The sequence below is a fragment of the Dipodomys spectabilis genome, unplaced genomic scaffold (assembly GCF_019054845.1).
Source record: "Dipodomys spectabilis isolate Male_0828 unplaced genomic scaffold, ASM1905484v1 ptg000826l, whole genome shotgun sequence".
Classification (NCBI taxonomy): Eukaryota; Metazoa; Chordata; class Mammalia; order Rodentia; family Heteromyidae; genus Dipodomys; species Dipodomys spectabilis.
In genome coordinates, this window is record NW_024871503.1 from 776900 (window position 1) to 795676 (window position 18777).

Consider the following 18777-nt stretch of genomic DNA (forward strand, 5'->3'; position numbering starts at 1 on the left):
TAGTAAACTTTTGATAAGAATTAAAGAATAGCCCCCTTTCTAGCCTTGGTAATCAATCATACTTAGAATGTGAGCCTAACTTCAAGCCGGGCGCTGGTGGCTCACGCCTGTAATCCTAGCTACTCAGGAGGCTGAGATCTGAGGATCGCGGTTCAAAGCCAGCCCCAGCAAGAGAGACCGTGAGACTCCTATCTCCAATAAACCACCAGAAAACCGGAAGTGGTGCTGTAGCTTAAGTGGTAGAGCGCTCGCCTTGAGCTGAAGAGCTGAGGGGCAGTGCCCAGGCCCAGAGTTCAAGCTCCACGACCAACCAAAAAAAAAAAAAAAAAAGAATGTGAGCCTAACTCCTTGATAAGGAGGAGGAGTTAGGATCCATTACGACCATCCCAGAGGTCCACACTCCCAAAGTTCTATGCAGAGGGAAGGAGGGAGGCAGGCACAGGAGAAAGATTATAAGGTTTATTAGTGGGGTCATATTTCCCATATCTTCATCCAGGTGAGTAGCTCTGGGGGTAGTGGCCTGGGCAGGTAGGTCTGGGTGGGCAGGCAAAGAGTTGCCAGCTATAAGAAGGGAACTCTAGGGCAGGAAGGGGCTCAGGTCTGGGTGGAGCTGAGGCCCAAAGGTGGGAATAAAGCTAACCAGAGGGGCAGTTTGAACTGGGATAAAAGCCTAGCAAAAGCTAGGTGCTGGTGGCTCGCGTCTGTAATCCTAGCTATTCTGGAGGCTGAGATGTGAGACTCGCGGTTCCAAGCCAGCCCGGGCAGAAAAATCTATGACACTCAACTCCCATAAATTAATCAGAAAAAGCCCGAAGTCAATCTGTGGCTGAAGTGACGCTAGCCTTGGGCACAAAGGAGGCTCAGGGACAGCGCCCAGGCCCAGAGTTCAAGCCCCAGGACTGGCAAACAAAGCAAAAACTAGCCAACTGCTCTACCTAGCTCTGGGTAGAGGAACCGTATTGCACTTTGTGTGTGTGCAAAAGTAAGCTGCCTTGATGAAATCTCTTATCTCTGTCCATTCACTCCAGATTTGGGAGAGTAGTTGAGTTTCTAACCCAGGGGTCAGGCAGCGCAGTTTCCTGGATAAATAAAACCTTGTGCAAAATGTTTTCCCAGCTCAAAGTCTTCACCCTCAGTAGACTGGGTGGTGGAAAGTGGATTAGTAACTATTATCAGGCTCACTTCACCCCTAGGCACCCCAGGTTTCTTTTTTTACACTGCTGAGGGGTGGAGTCAAAGGGACAACACAACGGAGGAATCCCCCTCAGGCCTCCCAGGTCCCACCTTCCCCGGGGGCGAGGCGTCCATCCCCCTCCGGCACATGCGCACTGGGTCCCCCGGCCCCTAACCACTACCACCACCCCCGCCTCCACCCCGCTCGGAGCATGCGCGGGCCGCTTGGCGCCAAACGCAGACCCGCCCGCCGCCGAGCGCGCCAGCCTCGGGTCCCAAGGCACCGCGCGTCCGCTCCCTCTCCGACTCCGGGATGATCGGCCAGAAGACCCTCTACTCCTTCTTCTCCCCGAACCCCTCCCGGAAGCGACCTGCCTGCAGCCCCGAGCCGGCCGCCCCGGGGACCGGCGTGGCGGCCGCAGCTGAGGAGAGCGGCGAGGAGGCGGTGAGACCTAGCGAGGGACCTTGTCGGGGAGCTGGGGACGAGGGACAGGAAAGGGGAAGAAAATGGGGAGTCTTGCCTGTCCGAGGGGGCGTGAGGCGCACCGCTGACTCGCTCCACCGGAGCCTTGCGCTCCGCACAGCTTCCACGTGTTCAAAACAGCCGCCGGCGTCCCTCACGGGCCGCCATGCTGGGAGCCCGGCCAATGGAGTCGAGCCTGGGTGGCCGCGGGAACCAATCAGCGCTGAGCGGCTCCGCCCTGCGGAGCCCGCCGTCCAATTACAGGAGCGAGGGGGCCGGACCGGAAGGGTTTTGCCGCGAAAAGGCCACGTGGGGCGCGTGAGGCGGGTCTCGGAGAACAGGGCGCCCGGGCCCGGGGTCCTCCTCGCGGGCGGCTTTCGTGGGGGTGTCGCGGGCTGGCTCCCGGCTCCTCTGCGTTTTAAGTTTCGGTTGTCTGGCTTGGCTCCTTCCTGCCCCACCAATGGGCGTCTTTTGCCATCCACCTTTGGGTTTGGGCCGGAAGCTAGGGCCGGTGCGGTTCGTGACCCGCCTTTGTGGGGACCCCTTCCAGGCCAGCCCTGCCAAGAAGATCCGAGCCGGGCAGGATGAGCCGGGCACGCCGCCCTCTTCGCCCCTGAGTCCCGAGCAGCTGGGCCGCATCCAGAGGAACAAAGCCGCAGCCCTGCTCCGACTCGCGGCCCGCAACGTGCCGGTGGGCTTCGGGGAGAGCTGGAAGCAGCATCTCAGCGGGGAGTTCGGGAAACCCTACTTCATAAAGGTGAAGGAAGGTCACGTTTCAGAGCCGTACCCCTTGGGGCGGCAGGCCTTGTCTTGTTTAGGAGGCTAAGTTTCCCAATAGACTGTACATTTCACGGGCTTATCTTCTCCAATAGTCTTTTCACGACAGAGGGCTGCAAATAACGCCTTGGTGTTTTGAATCCGGAACACTTATTGGTTAGAGTTGTTAGACCCTGTAAGATAATAACATTGTTGAAGCCATTTAGTTTGCTCTCCAGGAGGCTGGTGTAGTAAAATCGTCACAGACTAAGCTAGGCTTGACTCTTTCGAGAAGGGGAGGAGAAGGAACTGGTTGGATCATCAAGAACTCCAGGCAGACAAATCCACTTAGATGTAGCCCTGGATCCAGCCCGGAGGAAAGAAATGGGCAGGTTAAGGATTGGGGGCTGGGCTTGCAGGGCGGGCAGATGATTTTTGTTGTTGCTGATTTTTAAATGGGTTTGGATTTAAAACATGACAGGGAGCTACTTGAGGCTTTTTTACTGAGTTCTTCCCCCTTCCCCCCCCCCCCCCCCCACTGATTTTAATCTTATTTTTAAATTAGCTAATGGGATTTGTTGCAGAAGAAAGAAAACATTACACTGTTTATCCTCCCCCACACCAAGTCTTCACATGGACCCAGATGTGTGACATAAGAGATGTAAGTATCATGGGTACAATTTATTAGAGGAGGGGATTAGTTCTAAGCACTGGAGTTAAACTGCAATTAGTAATTCAAGATAAATAACACAAATCCTGATGTTCCACTGACTATATGTATGTGTATGTATGTATGTATTGTATTCTTTGTAACTTCCTGAAGTGCTGTGTTTGTAGCAAGTAAGAAAAGACCTTTCCTATAGTATTAAGTATATATATATATATATATATATATATATATATATATATACACATAGACGCTTTTATTGTATATTACCCCATATTATTTCAACGATCATTGGTCTTTTTTATTTTTGCCACAGATTATGGATCTGGGGAAGTGAGGGTGTGTATTCAGAGATGCACATATAATAAGTATTCTGGATAACAGGCAAAAAGAACAAGGACAGTGTAGCTCAGTGATGGAATTCCCCTCCCCCTCCCCCAAGCTCTTGTATTTAATTTACCTAGCACCAACAAAACAAAACTAGGCTGTCCAGTGGTAAAATCAGTATGCAGTAGTTTTTGTGTCATGGAAAACCATTAGGAATTGCCTAAGCTCTTCATTTAATAGTTTCACCATCCTTTCACATTGCCCCCAGCTGCCTGATTGCTAAATTAACTGGCAGAAGAAAGAAAATGAGATCAGGAGATCCTCCTTTCACAGGATAATACATTCAGACCCTACCCAGTTAAGAAAAAGACTTCAATCTGTATAATTTGACAGAGAGAGACTACCTTTCTGGTGTGGGCATTTTGTAAATAGACTCTTCAAAAGTCCTGTGGTTTATATGGAGTAAGTTGTGTGGCCATCTGGCTTCAAAATTATCCTTTCTTTCCCTTCTCTTAGTTCTTAAATGTGCTTTCATTTTTTTACTTGATACCTAGTAATGGTACATATTTGTGGGGTATAGTGTGACATTTTGATGCCTGTGTACAAGGGGTATTATCTGATCAATGAAAGTGGTATATGAGCTGGGTGCCGATGGCTTGTGCATGTAATCCTAGTTCTCAGGAGGCTGAGATCTGAGGATCGCAGTTCAAAGCCAGCCTAGGCCAGAAACTGTGAGATTCTTTTTTTGGGGGGGGGGTCTGGTCGTGGGGCCTGAACTCTGGGCCTGGGCGCTGTCCCTCAACTCTTCAGCTCAAGGCTAGTACTCTACCACTTGAGCCACAGTACCACTTCCAGCTTTTTTTCTTTTTGCTTATGTGGTGCTGTGGAGTCGAATCCAGGGCCTCAGGCATGCAAGGCAAGCACTCTACCACTGAGCCACCTTCCCAGCCCCTCTGTGAGATTCTTATCTTCAGTTAACCACTAGAAAACTGGAAGTGGGGCTGTGGCTCAAAGTGGTAGATCACTAGACAAGCAAACAAGCTCAGGGACAGCACTGGGCCCTGAGTTCAAGCCCCACGACAGCCCCTCCTCCCCAAAATAAAGAAACTGGTATGTCCATCACATGTTTGATGTGCGTCATTGCTTATCACTGGGAACATTCATATCTTCAGTTCCATCTGTTGGTTACCTATGCGGTTTATCTGCCATAGTCACACTGCTGTGCTATAGAATGTTATTACTCTTAGCCAACCACACCTGTAGCTGTTAGCCATCTTCTCTAGCTGCTCTTCCCCCATCCCCAGGCTCCTAGAACTACTGTTCTCTACTTGTCTGAGAGTAATTATTTTTATACATGCTCTAATTTTATTTGATTCTAGCTCTTGACTCTTGGCCTGCCTTTGGGTAGGTGCTGATTGCCAACCCAATCACTCCAGTCTCCTGTTGGAAGGCAGCCAGGCTTCACTTGCATGAACTGTGAAAGTTGAGTTCGAAAGCCCTATCCTCAATAAATAGGGCGGTAGCCTACCTCCCAACCTGGCCTCTGTGTCACCCCCTGGTTTCTGCTTTTGAACCTACTTGGAGCCATTTGTGACACCATGAAACCTGTTGCCTACCACCTGTGTGTTCATTTGAGGTGGTTTCTCTTTGCAGGGCTAATTGCTCTAAATCAAGTAGATCTAAAGCAGGTGAATAGAGGATCATGCCTCATGATTTCAGAAGTTTTGGTTTTCATTTTAAAGAAACAATGTGGAATATAGCTTCTTGTTTAAAGTTTAAAAAGCAACAACAACAACAAAAAAGGTCTTCTGGGCTGGGAAGGTGGCTCAGTGGTAGAGTGCTTGCCTTGCATGCCCGAGGCCCTGGGTTCGATTCCTCAGCACCACATAAGCAAAAGGAAAAAAGCCGGAAGTGGCGCTGTGGCTCAAGTGGTAGAGCGCTAGCCTTGAGCTGAAGAGCTGAGGGACAGCGCCCAGGCCCAGAGTTCAGGCCCCACGACCGGACCCAAAAAAAGAAAAAACAACAAGAAAAAACCGGTCTTCAGTACTAGGTTTCTCTTTGTTTATCAATGATCAATATAAACCAAAAAGAGGTATGGATCTGGGAGCAGTGGCTTCTGTCTGTAATCCTAACTCCTTGGAGGTGGAGATCATTATTTCAGCTCAATGCTAGCCTGAGGAAAACGTTTACAAGACCCCAGATCAGCCAGTAATCTGGGAGTCGCAGCAGGTGCCTGTCATTCTGGCTGTAGAGGAAGCATATATAGGAAGATTGTGGTCCAGACATAACTGAGACCCTAACTGAAATATAAAAAGCACCAATATCTGCTTCTCTAGGGATCTGATGGGAGAGCAGGGTGGCTTTGTGGATGAGCGTTAGTGCTAAGCCAGAGAGGCTCAGGATCGGTCTTCATCAGGGATCAGAACCCCAGAAGTGGACAGCTGCCCTACAGGGCCTGTAACCATAGAGAAGATGCTGCCAACTAGGCTCCAGGTGTGGAAACAGCTTTCTAGTCCTCAAGAATGCTTGCATCTAGATTGAAAAGGTACAGATGCAGAGGGTAGGAGTGGTAGCAGCTGGGGAAGGTTTAAGAAGGCCTAAAGCAGGGAAGATTAGGCAGGCACAGCAGGGCTGCATTTCAACATCTTAGGTGGGCACTGTTGCTGCTTCTTGCCGCCTACCCCACAGCTCTGGGACCTGACCTCATTGTCCTGGTTTCAGCCGATCCAGGTTACAGGTCAGCAGCTATGTCTGCTCCTGTTGGTGAATTTGAATTGCTTTGACTCATTGAAAGTTACAGGGGATGGATCTGCGAAGGTTCAAAATACATTGACTGATGGGGCTGGGAAGGTGGCTCAGTGGTAGAGCGCTTGCCTTGCATGCATGAGGCCCTGGGTTCGATTCCTCAGCACCACATAAGCAAAAAGAAAAAAGCCGGAAGTGGCGCTGTGGCTCAAGTGGTAGAGCGCTAGCCTTGAGCTGAAGAGCTGAGGGACAGCACCCAGGACCAGAGTTCGGGCCCCACAACTGGACCCAAAAAAAAAAAAATACATTGACTGAAGCTGCTCTGTTGTGAATTTGTATCACACTCAGCTCCTGAGTGTAAGGATCTGAGCTAGATCCCTGCAATGGCTTCCTGAAATGGGACACCAGCCAGCTGCCCGGGAGTGGGGCTGAGCGCCAAACTGATTTAGCAGATGCCCATGCGGTGGGACACACAAAGGCAGGGTGGTGGGTTGGGCCAATAATAGGCTTCCCTTCTCACTGTCTTGTCCCTCCCCATATCACTGAGCCAGGTGACGCCTCAACGTGGTTAATCCCTTGTTGCCTCATGTTCACAGGTGAAGGTTGTCATCCTGGGACAGGATCCCTATCACGGACCCAACCAAGCTCACGGGCTCTGCTTTAGTGTCCAAAGGCCAGTCCCTCCTCCACCCAGGTAGAGTTGCTTTACCATTCCTGGCCAGTGGTTGCTGCTTGCAGATGTGAACAGAGTGAATGACTGGTGACCCTGCTTGGGGAAGCTTCCTTCCCTAGGCTCTGAAGCTGGGGTTCTCAGCCTGCCACTGTGGATAGTAGTCACTTAGGACTATTTCACTGTGTGGAACTGGGGCTGGCACTATAGGAAGTCTGGAGGACTCGGGAAGAACCACTGCTCTGAGGGATTGTATGCCATACACACAGAGGACAGATAAAAAGCTAAGCATCGAGGGAGAGGTTGGTCAGTGTCCAGAGGCCTTGTTGAGTGCTAGCCTGTCCCTGAGTCCCAGCAAGGTGTTGGGCAGGTTACCCATCTGTGCTGGGTGTTTATCACAGAGCTGAGATCTGGGTGGCCCTTCCTTCTAAGGACCGGCTTTACCTGTCCTTTTCCCACACTTATCTTCTATAGTATCATCAGACTTGAACAAGTAGGCAGTAGATTGTTTCATGTGTTCTCTTGGTTCGTTTCTAGTTTGGAAAACATTTATAAAGAGTTGTCTACAGACATAGATGGTTTTGTGCATCCGGGCCATGGAGATTTATCTGGATGGGCCAAACAAGGTAAGCCAGCCCTGCTGGGTATATTCTGACCCGACACCAGCCATCTTGTCTGCTGCTCATTAACATTTTTTTTAAAGCTACCGTGAATTGCTAGGTAGCATTAAGAAAATGGCTGAGTAGAGAACATATCTGTGTACATGTATGTTAACAATACATGCCTTTCATCTTGCAGCCCAGGCTGGCCAGGAACTCACTGTAGCCTGGGCCAACCTGGACCTTTTTTTTTTTTAACATTTTAACAAGCAGGAAAAGAGGAGTGTTATTCTTGGCTTCTTGTAGTGATTTTTGTTTCAGTGAAATACTAGGGTATATTCTTTAATGTCCTATGGTTGTTTAATATCACTTGTGATAGTCTTAGATGGTTCTGTTGATATAACCCATGTGTACTGTTGCAAGATGCCGAGGGCAGAGATGATAATCAGGTGCCCTCGAGTGCCCAGAGTTGATCCCGTCACAGTACCACCTTTTCTGTGTCCTGATTTCATGTAGCTCTTGATCCATGGGTTTCATCATCCTGTGTCTGATCCCTGCTGTGGGGGCCGGCACTGCGGCGTGCACCTCCTCACCTGCCTGCGGCCTGTGTTTACAGGTGTGCTTCTACTCAACGCTGTCCTCACCGTCCGGGCCCATCAAGCCAACTCCCACAAGGAGAGAGGTTGGGAGCAATTCACTGATGCGGTTGTGTCCTGGCTCAATCAGAACCTGAGCGGGCTTGTCTTCTTGCTTTGGGGCTCTTATGCTCAGAAGAAAGGCAGTGCCATCGACAGGGTAGGCTGGTTTTTGTCCCTGGAGACTCCCCTCCCCCTGCTGCGAGCCCCATGGGAATACATGTTAGTTACCAAAGCGCTTAGAGTCTTGGAGCCAAATTCTGTTACAGGAATGACTGGCTGTGTGTGAGGAAGGAACTGGCCAGCCTGAGGCTTAGTGGCACAGGCAGAACATGCCATAGGCAGAGGCGCAAAGGTCCCCAAGTGCCATTCTGGCTCCGTGCAGATGAGGCAAGGCTCCAAGGGGGTAGTCACTGAGCCTGAGCTGGGATTGTGAGCGCAGTGTGAGCATGCCACAAGCACTGCCTGCCCTGTCACCTGTGCACCTACCTGCTCGCTGAGAGGAGACCTTGATATCCTCCTGAAATCCTCTCGTCCCTTCCCCTAAGTCCACTCATCTGAGTCCAGTCAACTCTGCCCCTGTAAGTGTCCCATTCCTGCCTGACACAGTCACCTCTGCTCACACTCCCAAGCCAGCCGCCAGCATTTCTCTGCAGGGCAAGCAGGCAGGTTAGCAATGGCGGCAGGTGTCTGCAGAGGAAGGAGGGAGAGAGGACTTGCTGACTTGGGAAGGGTGGGCAGGGGGAATTATGGGTAAATGCTTCCTCTGTAAGTGAGGTTATAGGCTTACCCGGGTAACCCGGGGCATCTGAGGCCTTCAGTGAGACAGGTCCACCCCTAGTGTCATGTGAACTTGGTTGTGCCTAGTCTCCCTTTGTGCAAACATTTCTGGGGTGGGTGGATAAGCTTACCCGAATTTGTTTTGGATCTCTCCCTCAGGGTTCTGGGGCTGGAGCTCAGTCAGCTCAGTGGGTCCACACCCGATGGTGGTAGCATTCTAACCCAGTAATAGAAGTCTACAGACTCAGTGGTAGAGCGCTTGCCTTGCATGCTCGAGGCCCTGGGTTCGATTCCTCAGCACCACATAAGCAAAAAGAAAAAAGCCGGAAGTGGCGGAAGTGGCGCTGTGGCTCAAGTGGTAGAGCGCTAGCCTTGAGCTGAAGAGCCGAGGGACAGCGCCCAGGCCCTGAGTTCAGGCTCCATGACCGGACCCCAAAAAAAAAAAAAAAAAGTCTACAGACTTCTCTCGTATTTTTTTCTGTAATTTTTTGATATGTTGAAACAATATTCAGCTTAGGCTAGCCTGCAACCTACTATGTAGCCTTGAGAGGTAGTCTTGAGGGCTGGGATTACAGATACACTATCGTACCCAATTCTCTTTTCTCTTTAGTGAAGTAGACAGCCTAGGCACTGACCCTGAACTCAGCACCACTTCCAGTTTTCTGGTGGTTAATGGTAGTAGATAAGAGTCACAGACTTTCCTGCCTGGGCTGGCTTTGAACAGTGATCCTCAGATCTCAGCCTTTTTGAGTAGCTATGATTACAGGTGTAAGCCACCAGCACCCAGCTAGCTTCACTTTCTGATACATGTATGTGTTCACAAACAAAGAACAGTCGAGTGTACAAATCTGATTAAATAGCTGCTTTGTCTACAGAGGTTGTATGAGGGAACACAGTACTGGGTTCTTTTAGAAAAGGAACGGCAGGTGAACACATGAGAACAGTTGCTATTTAAGTAGGTAAGAAATGTGCATGAAAGTGGTTTCCTGTCTCTGCCCCAGGCAGGTTTAAGGCCAGCTTCACTGTTACTCAGAACATAGGTAATCATGATTAGTAGGCGCGTCCTTGTGTAAGGTAAGAGGCTTGCACATGCGGATCAGGCTACAGGTGTCTGGAGAAGCACATCACACTCCACATCCTCCTTCCTGATACCTCTCTCACTGCTCAGTGAGAAAACACCACCCTGTGCACACCTGTCCAACCAGAAATCTGGTACCTGCCATGCACAGTACCCACCTGTTTTCCTGCACGTGGCAGTCCTTCATACTTTCCTGCATGCTTCTGTCTGTCTCTGCTTCTCAGATGCCTTGCACCCTGATGCCCTTTTGCCTTGCATCAGCTCTGATCTGCTTGTGCTGGGTGTGCTCCAATGCCTTCTCAAGATCTGGGCTTACTTAGGCTGCCCAGCTGCTTTGGCGATGGTCTCCAGCCAGCTTCGTGGCCCTTACTCTTTGGTTTCTCCTCGGAGCTATAGGCTGGCTGAACCCCCAGTATCTTCCATGGTGCCCCACTCCCTGCTCATCTTTGCCCAGCCTAGGGTCTCTTTTCTTCCCAGCTGTGCTGCTTGCCAGTGTTGTGAAGTTGGTGGCCCTTCCCATAATCCAGTGTCAGTACTCCTCATCTACTCCTGCTCTGAAATCAGAACTAGGCACTGTCATGGACTGCAGAGCAGAGACCGGCACTCAAGCTGTCTGGCTCTGCTCAGGGCTCCTGACTGTGTTCCACTGTGTCTGTGCTGGGCTACTTCCTTTCCATTTTGTAGGTTTAAGTGCAAAACCCATTATTTCAGTACAGATAAGAATAGGGGTTAAAGGGACTGGGAAGGTGGCTCAGTGTAGAGCACTTGCCTTGCATGCATGAGGCCCTGAGTTCGATTCCTCAGCACCACGTAAGCAGAAAAAGCCGGAAGTGGTGCTGTGGCTCAAGTGGTAGAGCACTAGCCTTGAGCTGAAATGCTGAGGGAGGGTGCCCAGGCCCCAGGACTGGCAAAAAAAAAAAAAGAATAAGGGTGAAAGCAAAAATGGCCAGTTGTGTTCCCCACTCAGATGAACTAGAGTTGACATGTAAAAAGAAAATCGAAGCAGTTTTGGTCCTAGGGCTTGAACTCAGTCCTGATTGCTGTCCCTGAGCTTTTCTTGCTCAAGGCTAATGCTCTACTACTGCAGCCACAACTCTTCCTGTAGCTTTTTGGAGGTTAATTGGAGATCAGAGTCTCACATACTTTTCCTGCCCAGGCTGGCTTTGAACCATGATCCTCAAAGCTCAGCCTCCTGGGTAGGTAGGATTATATGTAGGTGGGAGCCACAGCACCCAGATTGTACTACCTAATACACAGGCAAGACAAAGAGGAATTGCATGGTTGTCTTTACCCAGCCCTCATCTGCCACCTTGTACTGTACTCTCTTTCAGAAGCGGCACCACATCCTGCAGACCGCTCATCCCTCCCCGCTGTCCGTGTACCGAGGGTTCTTTGGGTGTAGACATTTTTCGAAAGCCAATGAGTTGCTGAAGAAGTCTGGCAAGAAGCCCATCAACTGGAAAGAGCTGTGACCCCACGCAAAGGGGCAGTCTGACTCCAGGGGTGGTTTGGAAGAGCCCCTGTGGAAGTGTTTGTCACTTGTGGGGTGGGGTCATTGACATTCAAATAGGCTGCACAGGGCCTGCAGCCCTATCCAGCCAGAAACAGCAGTTCCTCTAACCATCCGCACCTGCGCCTCCCATCCTGGCAAGATAAGGGCCAGGCGGCTTGTCCTGAAATCCACACTCACTTGAATCCCACTTTTTTGGGGGGTGAAAGAGGAGACTTGTAGCTTTTGGGCCCAACAAGTAGTTTGCTTCTAGCTGCTTGTTTTTGACCTGCTAGATAGACTTGATAGGTTCTGGGGTGCTGGGCATTGTTTAGAAAGCTTTGAGTCTATTTCTTTGGAAGTATGGGCCAAGGTGGCAAGGGGTGGGGTGGGCAGGGTGGGGTGTCTATTCCTCCCTTGTTGGGAGTGGAGGGGAACAGGCAGGAACAGCAGATGGGTCTCTGTCCTGTTCTCTGGTAGTTCTCTGGAGTAAGTGGGGGAGTTTGGACCCAGAGAATGAAGGTTTTGTTTTAGTGTAGGGTGGGTGAATTTTCTAGGGCTGTGAAGAATCGGCGTTCCATATCAGCAGATTGCTGCACACTCTGGGTTTTGTTTTTTTTTTGGGGGGGGGGGTGTATGCTGGTGTGTGTGGGTGTGTGTTTAACTGGGGATCAAACCCAGGCCTGTATACCTCTGCGCTATATAATCCCAGCCCCAAGTGCCTTTTTTTTATGTACTGAAATAGTTTTGGAGTATATTTTTATACACTGGAGTTTTTTGTTTTAAATACAAAGTACCTGTGTAGTTGGGCAGTGTTTCTCAACTCTTGTTTAAGAGACAGTCTTTATGGGATCCTCATCTCCACCTTAGATCCTGGACAGTGGGGTTAAAGTGTTAACTCTGCGCCTGTTGTTAATAAAAGATGGTTGAAGTTTTCCTTGGTGCTGACTGCTCTTTGGCTCCTGGGAAGCCCTTGGCCCACCCTTGTACTTGGCCTATCAAGTTGCCATAGTAACCATTGTCCCCAGTCAGTGCCTCTCCTTCTTCCTCTTTCCACTCGGCCAGGCCTGGAGCACCCAACCCTAAGTGCCTGGGCAGGCTAGCTTGGAGTCTTCTGGGGTCCCTGAAAGTGTCAGCTCTTAGCCAGGAAAAGGACTTCCTTGGGAAACTTGGCACGTCCATGCTGCTTGTGTTCTGCCATACCCTGTGACTGTTTCTAGACTCTTGAGAATGGATGTGTGTGGGGTTTGGAGGTAATGGTGGCTCCTTGGCCTGCTAGTACGGAGGCTTGTAGCTGGGGAAGGAAGCAAAGCATGATGGGAGAAGGGGGATGGAGCTGTGTGCCATCCTGCAGTAAGATGGGAGACTTTACTCTTGACTGGAAACTGCTTCTTCCCTGTGCCTTTCTTCCCTTGTCTGTGAAAGGATTATGATCTTTGGGGGCTGCAGGAGGCCCAGGAAGGAGGAAGAAGTCTCCTCAAGACTCTTACCCGGGGCAGAGGTGAGGGGTAAGGGTTTTACACCCATTAAGCTCTGGGACCTTTCTCCTAGCACAGTGCTGGGCGTAGGGAGAAGCAGCTACTGTAAGAACTGAAGAAACAAGACAGTGGGATGCTTTTAAGAATATCAGAACCAAGCCTGATGATAGACCCTGAAAGGCCAGCACTGGAGGCTGAGCCAATAAGGCAAGAGTTTAGGCCAGCCTGGGCCACAGACAGAGCATCCCAAATCCAAAAGGAAGAAAATGAAGATCAGTATTGCTATGTCATATGTAAGGCATATCATGTACATTTGTATATGTATGCACATATACACACAATATATGTGTGACTTCTATCTCCAGTAAAACCACACAAAAAGTCAGAAGTGCACCTGTGCCTCAAGCAGTGGTAGAGTGCTAGCCTTGAGCAAAATAGCTCAAGGACAGTACCCAAGCTTTAAGTTCAAGCCCCAGGACCAACACATAAGTACCCAAAGAATGACTCTTGGAAATCAGTTACGTAAATGTCATCCTGCCAACTCCTGGTTGCAAAATAATTGTGTGAAAGTTCGCTATCTGGTTTTGATCTGAGTCTTGCTAGGGGCAAAGTCAGACTTGAGTTGATAGGGTTTTTTGTTGTTGGGGTTTTTTTTTGGGGGGGGGGGAGGTCCAGTTGTGGGGCCTGAACTCCGCCTGGGTGCTGTCCCTCAGCTCTTCAGCTCAAGGCTAGCGCTCTACCACTTGAGCCACAGCGCCACTTCCGGCTTTTTTCTCTTATGTGGTGCTGAGGAATCAAACCCAGGGCCTCAGGCATGCAAGGCAAGCACTCTACCACTGAACCACCTTCCCAGCCCTTTGTTGTTTTCTAAACAAGCCTTAGCTTGTTGTTAGCTGTATGATACAAAATATATCCTTTTCTACTTGGAATTCACTGCTTCACTTTGCTTCTGGGACTAAAAACTGAGAAAGGGTTTTTTTTTTTTTTGTCGGTCATGGGGCTTGAACTCTGGGCCTGGGCGTTGTCCCACAGCTCTTCAGCTCAAGGCGAGCGCTCTACCACTTGAGCTACAGCGCCACTTCTGGTTTTCTAGTGGCTTATTGGAGATAGGAGTCTCACGGTCTTTCCTGCCCGGGCTGGCTTTGAACTGCGATTCTCAGATCTCAGCCTCCTGAGTAGCTAGGATTACAGGCGTGAGCCACCGGCGCCCAGCGTGAGAAAGGGTTTTTAATGGAGAAGCAAGCCTTTTTGGCATACGTGTATGCCATGGTGATAGTGGCTTTTCATCCTAGCCAAACCTTCCAGACGGATGAAGAAAAACAGGTAGAGAGGCTTTGGGCTACTTGGGAGAAGTCTTCTGTCTTGGCGTAACTTGAGGACGGGCTGGCTGGAACATTTGCCTGCTGGGGAGTGGCTTTTTCATACTTCAAAGTCTCTCAATGTGAAGTTCTCTCGGAGGGTGGGCAGGATGTGGCTTAGTGGTAAAGTACTTGCCTAACTTGCTGGAGACCCTAATCCCTAGAATGATCCCAGAACCTGAGAGGAACACTCCTATCCCCAAATTAGAAGCAGTGGCTAATCTGGGGCCCAGAAGATGGTATTAGGGATGGAACCCAGGGCCTCTGGAAATACTAGGCTATACCAAGTACTTCAGGGAGTTGGTTAGGCCAAGAAATCAATACTTCAGTTTTTTGCTGGCTTCTCAGTGCACATTTCCTATTCCTTTCTTTGAAACGTGGGGTAAGGAGAAGAAAGACCAGAGATTTCCCCCCACCATACACACAATACTTATTTATGCAGGGCTGGGTGTTGTAGCTCAGTGGTAGAACACTGGTTTAGCCTGCTCAAGGCCTTGGGTTTCAAGTGGTAATTTCATGATTTTTTTTTAAGTTTTGGCAAATCTCTTGATAGATCTGACCTCCTGGATTCAGGGTATATTTGAAAAGATTGATGCTTCTATCAATATCTGTGTGTGTGTTTTCCAGTCCTGGAATTTGAACTCAGAGTCTGGGTGTTATCCTGAGCATTTTGCTTAAGGCCAGTGCCCTACCATGAACCACAGCTCCACTTCTTTTTATGCATGTTTAATTGGAGAATGGAGATTCACAAACTTTCCTGCCCAGGCTGGCTTTGAACCACAATCCTCAGATCTTGATCTTTTTGAAAGTAGTTAAATAGTGAGAAAGCTCAGCACATTTAATTTTTTCTCCATGTGATGAAGTAGGTGATTAGAACTCTCATTCTTGAAGTCCTGGGGCTTGACCTCAGGGCCTGGACACTCACTGTCCCTGAGCTTTTTGGGTCAAACCTAGCCCTCTATACCACTTGAACTACTGCTATACTTCTGGCTTTTGGGTGGTTAATTGGAGATGAGAGTCTCAGACTTTCCTGCCCCAGCTGGCTTTGAACTGCTATCTTCAGCTCTCTTGAGTAGCTAGGATTACAGATGTGAGCCACTAACATCCATCTGAGAGAGTTCTGAGTGAACTCTGGTGCTTTTGCCCATTTCTTCTGCTTACGGAGGAGAAGCTGCTGTCTATTCCCTGTCAAGCACAATGCGCTTTTGTATGGTTTCAGCTCCCCTGGGCCTGGAAGTGACCTATATCCCATATGTTTTGGAACACTAAAACCAGCCACAGCAGGTGCAGATTTCCTCTTGTCTGCCCCCTTCTCCCCAGCTAGGGCCACCTGACCCGGAACAGAACAAGCTTTTTTTTATTTTTCCAAGAAATCAGAAACATTCCAGTAAGTAGTGATCTTGTCTAGAGAGAAAAGAGAAGAGACCGCTCCCTGCTCCCTTCTCTCAGGCTCTTTCTCTGTGGGCCAGGTTCTCAAATGACAGACAACCTGTCATTTGACAGTGATTTTGCTGAAGATCTCTGTGAAAGAAATAGAGCTGTAGGTGGAGGAGTGGAAGGTGGCACTCCTTGGAATGAAATGGCCTGCATAGTGCCCTGGTGAGGGACATGCCGCTGCCCCCCCCCCCCCCGCCCCTTCACCTTACTGCTGCCAGTCAGGGCTTTGAAGGTTAAATGCTTCAGGATATTTTTAAACAGCTGGAGCTGGTTAATCTATGAAGTGACATTTAGTCACAGTCTACAGCAGCCAGCAGGTTGCCATTCAGGCCTTTGGCAAACAGGCATAGATTCAAGCCCTCAGGGAGGACACTGTGGAAAAAAGGAGGCCCCGAGAACACAACAGAGAAACATGGGAAAAGCCCGGCAGAGGCAATAAAGGGGTAAGTCAGCCCTCAGCCCGCCTCTCGCCTCTCTCGGGGCTCATCAACTACAAAGCCAGCATCCAAGGGGGCAGGAATTGAGTAGGTGTCACAAAGAGGCACTTGGGGTTTCTGAGGGACCCTTTGAGGTTACTGCTGAACATGGTTTGTGTAAAACTTTGTGATCTTGAGTCCTGTGCCCTCACAGTATGCTACTCTTAATTCTGATCTGTCCTTTTAACTATGGTTTTTAAGTTTGGTGTGGGCCTCTGTGCAGATGAAGTGACCAGCCATTCTAGCTTGTCCAGGACTGAGGGGCCAATCCTCGGACTTAGGGCTTTCAGTTTAAAAACTGAAAGACAAAGAGTTGTTTCTAATTGCATTGTTGTTCTAAGTGTGCCTGCAGGTTCTTTACCAGACCTGATTTTCTTCATGGGGAAAACTTAGCTGATCAGAGGGGCTGGTATCTCCCCAATCTGCGACTTCCCTTGATAATCTGTGGATAGACAGAGGTCATGGGTGAAGGTGTTTTCTTTGTTCCTGTTCAGAGGTTATGTAAAGTCCTTTGTCCTCCGGTACCTTTAGGTCTGAGACAGAAGAAATTCGATCATTGTATAACGAGACTGTAGGGCTACTACTATGGGGCTACCTACCCGGTGACATAGATAGATGTCGATCTTAAGCTTTTGTAGGGGTAGAAACTGGGATAGTTAACTTTGGGATAACGTCTTCTATTGTTTCCTCTGTATTTTGTGTCGAGTGTCCATTTGAAAGGTGGGTTTGTTTATCTGGACCCAGAGGAACCTGGATGCAGTTGGGAGCGCATGAATCTGAAAACTGCACGCACGTGTCACGTCTTGTTCACGCAGCTCTTTCTGCTCTCATAGTGAGTGACACATTTTTCCAGGCAGCTGGGTCATGTGTGTTTTATGCTGGGAGTCCAACCTGGGCACAGTGGGGAAATGGAGGTCTCAATTATTGGGTAACTGGAATGTGTCAGGTGTTCAGCTATCTGACCTCGAATAACTCTGGGGACTGTTCTGGGAAGGAGATGTTCTTTATTTCATTCCACAGGCCAGGAAGCAAGATTCAGAGAATTTTTTTTTTATAATTGGCTCAGACCAGTTAGATGACAAATGTCACCTCCTCTTCCCTTCCCTCATTCCCTGGCCTGTGCTTGGTCCCAGCAACATGTATTCAGTTTACCCAGGGTTGGTATCACTCTTTTCCAACTAATGAAAGCTCCGCCTTTTTATTTTATTTTTGTCGGTTTTGGGGCTTGGACTCAGAGCCTGAGTGCTGTCCCTGAGCTCTTTTGCTCAAGGCTAGCTAGCACTCGACCACTTTGAGCTGCGCTTTCAGCTTTCTAGTGGTTCATTGGAGATAAGAATCTCACAGACTTTCCTGTCCTGGCTGTCTTTGAACCTCGATCTTCAGATCACAGCCTCCTGAGTAACTAGAATTACAGGCATGAGCCACTGGTGCCTAGCTCCACCTTGTGTGTGTATGTATAGCTCAGTCTCAACAAGATTCTTCACAAATCAATGAAACAGCTGGAATAGACCTGCTGTTGTACTTATTCCCTTTGGGATGCAGTAGTGGAGGTGGGAGGAAGGGATGTGGAACGCACATGCACGTTCATATATGTGGGTTCGCTCAGGTGCCGGGGACTGGCTCAGTCCTGGCTTTTGTGGGTTGGTTGGGGTCTACCCTGTGCCCACATTGAATTATAAAACCCTTTATAATCAGACTTGCTTTTTCTTTTTTTTTTTTTTTTTTGGGCGGGGGGGTCCGGTCGTAGGGCCTGAACTCTGGGCCTGGGCGCTGTCCCTCAGCTCTTCAGCTCAAGGCTAGCGCTCTACCACTTGAGCCACAGTACCACTTCTAGCTTTTTTCTTTTTTGCTTATGTGGTGCTGAGGAATCGAACCCAGGGCCTCAGGCATGCAAGGCAAGCGCTCTACCGCTGAGCCACCTTCCCAGCCTCAAAATTGTTTTTTCAAATGCTCACTTGCTGGGAAGAGGTGGAGTGAGAGAAAAAAAATCAGAGGTTGGTGAGAAATCAGGGTACACTGGGTTGTAAGTCCTGTCTAGCCACCCAGAGCTTACCCTCCTGTCACCTGAGATTACCCACAACGCTGCCACCTGTGATATGTCCCTGTGGAAGAGCCAGGGTGCCTTGAGGGCTGAGGGGATTGAGCCTGCAGCCCCATGCCTGAGGAAACTCAGGCAGATCTCTAGTTAGGTAGAGGGTGGGCTCTGCTAAGCACGCAGACCCCTGAGCTAGGCACAGATCTGCGCCTCCTGTGTATCAGGGGTCTGGCCTTGGCATCAGCAAACTTATGTCCATCCCCAGTAGTTCCGATCAGAGAGAACGCTGGATGAAATACCCTGACTGCCAGCTTTGAAGGCAAAGGGACATGCTATCGTCAGCAAGGAGACCTGGGTAGGCCTGAGGTGGGGCACACTGAAGCCAAAGGCAGAAAAAAAACAAAAGGTAACCAGGCAGAGGAGGTAGGCAGGGAAGAGATCCTTCCAGTATGTTCAGGAAGCGGATTGACTACTTACTGCCTGGGGTGCTGGGTAAGATCAGTTTCTCGAACCCTGAGCTCCTTTGCAATAAAGCAAGACTGCTTGTGCACTGATGTCACTGGATGGAGATAAAATGCTTGATTCAGAGCGTCCCATGTAGTGAGGGCTAC

General features: G+C 49.5%; 1 protein-coding gene across 1 annotated transcript; it reads left to right on the plus strand.

Annotated features, from left to right (window-relative positions):
* The first annotated feature begins 1416 nt into the window (after positions 1 to 1416).
* Positions 1417 to 11754, plus strand: Ung (uracil DNA glycosylase). The gene is made up of 7 exons (XM_042673410.1): positions 1417 to 1618; positions 2187 to 2393; positions 2958 to 3053; positions 6728 to 6825; positions 7339 to 7427; positions 8017 to 8195; positions 11225 to 11754. The coding sequence occupies exons 1-7, from the start codon at positions 1487 to 1489 to the stop codon at positions 11363 to 11365; spliced, it is 942 nt and encodes a 313-aa protein (XP_042529344.1). The 5' UTR covers positions 1417 to 1486; the 3' UTR covers positions 11366 to 11754.
* The last annotated feature ends 7023 nt before the right edge of the window (positions 11755 to 18777 follow it).

Coding starts and splice junctions, on each gene's coding strand:
- Ung (XM_042673410.1), top strand. CDS start 1,487: ATGATCGGCCAGAAGACCCTCTACTCCTTCTTCTCCCCGAACCCCTCC. Junction 3,054..6,727: donor AGATGTGTGACATAAGAGAT/GTAAGTATCATG, acceptor TCATGTTCACAG/GTGAAGGTTGTCATCCTGGG. Junction 8,196..11,224: donor AAGGCAGTGCCATCGACAGG/GTAGGCTGGTTT, acceptor ACTCTCTTTCAG/AAGCGGCACCACATCCTGCA.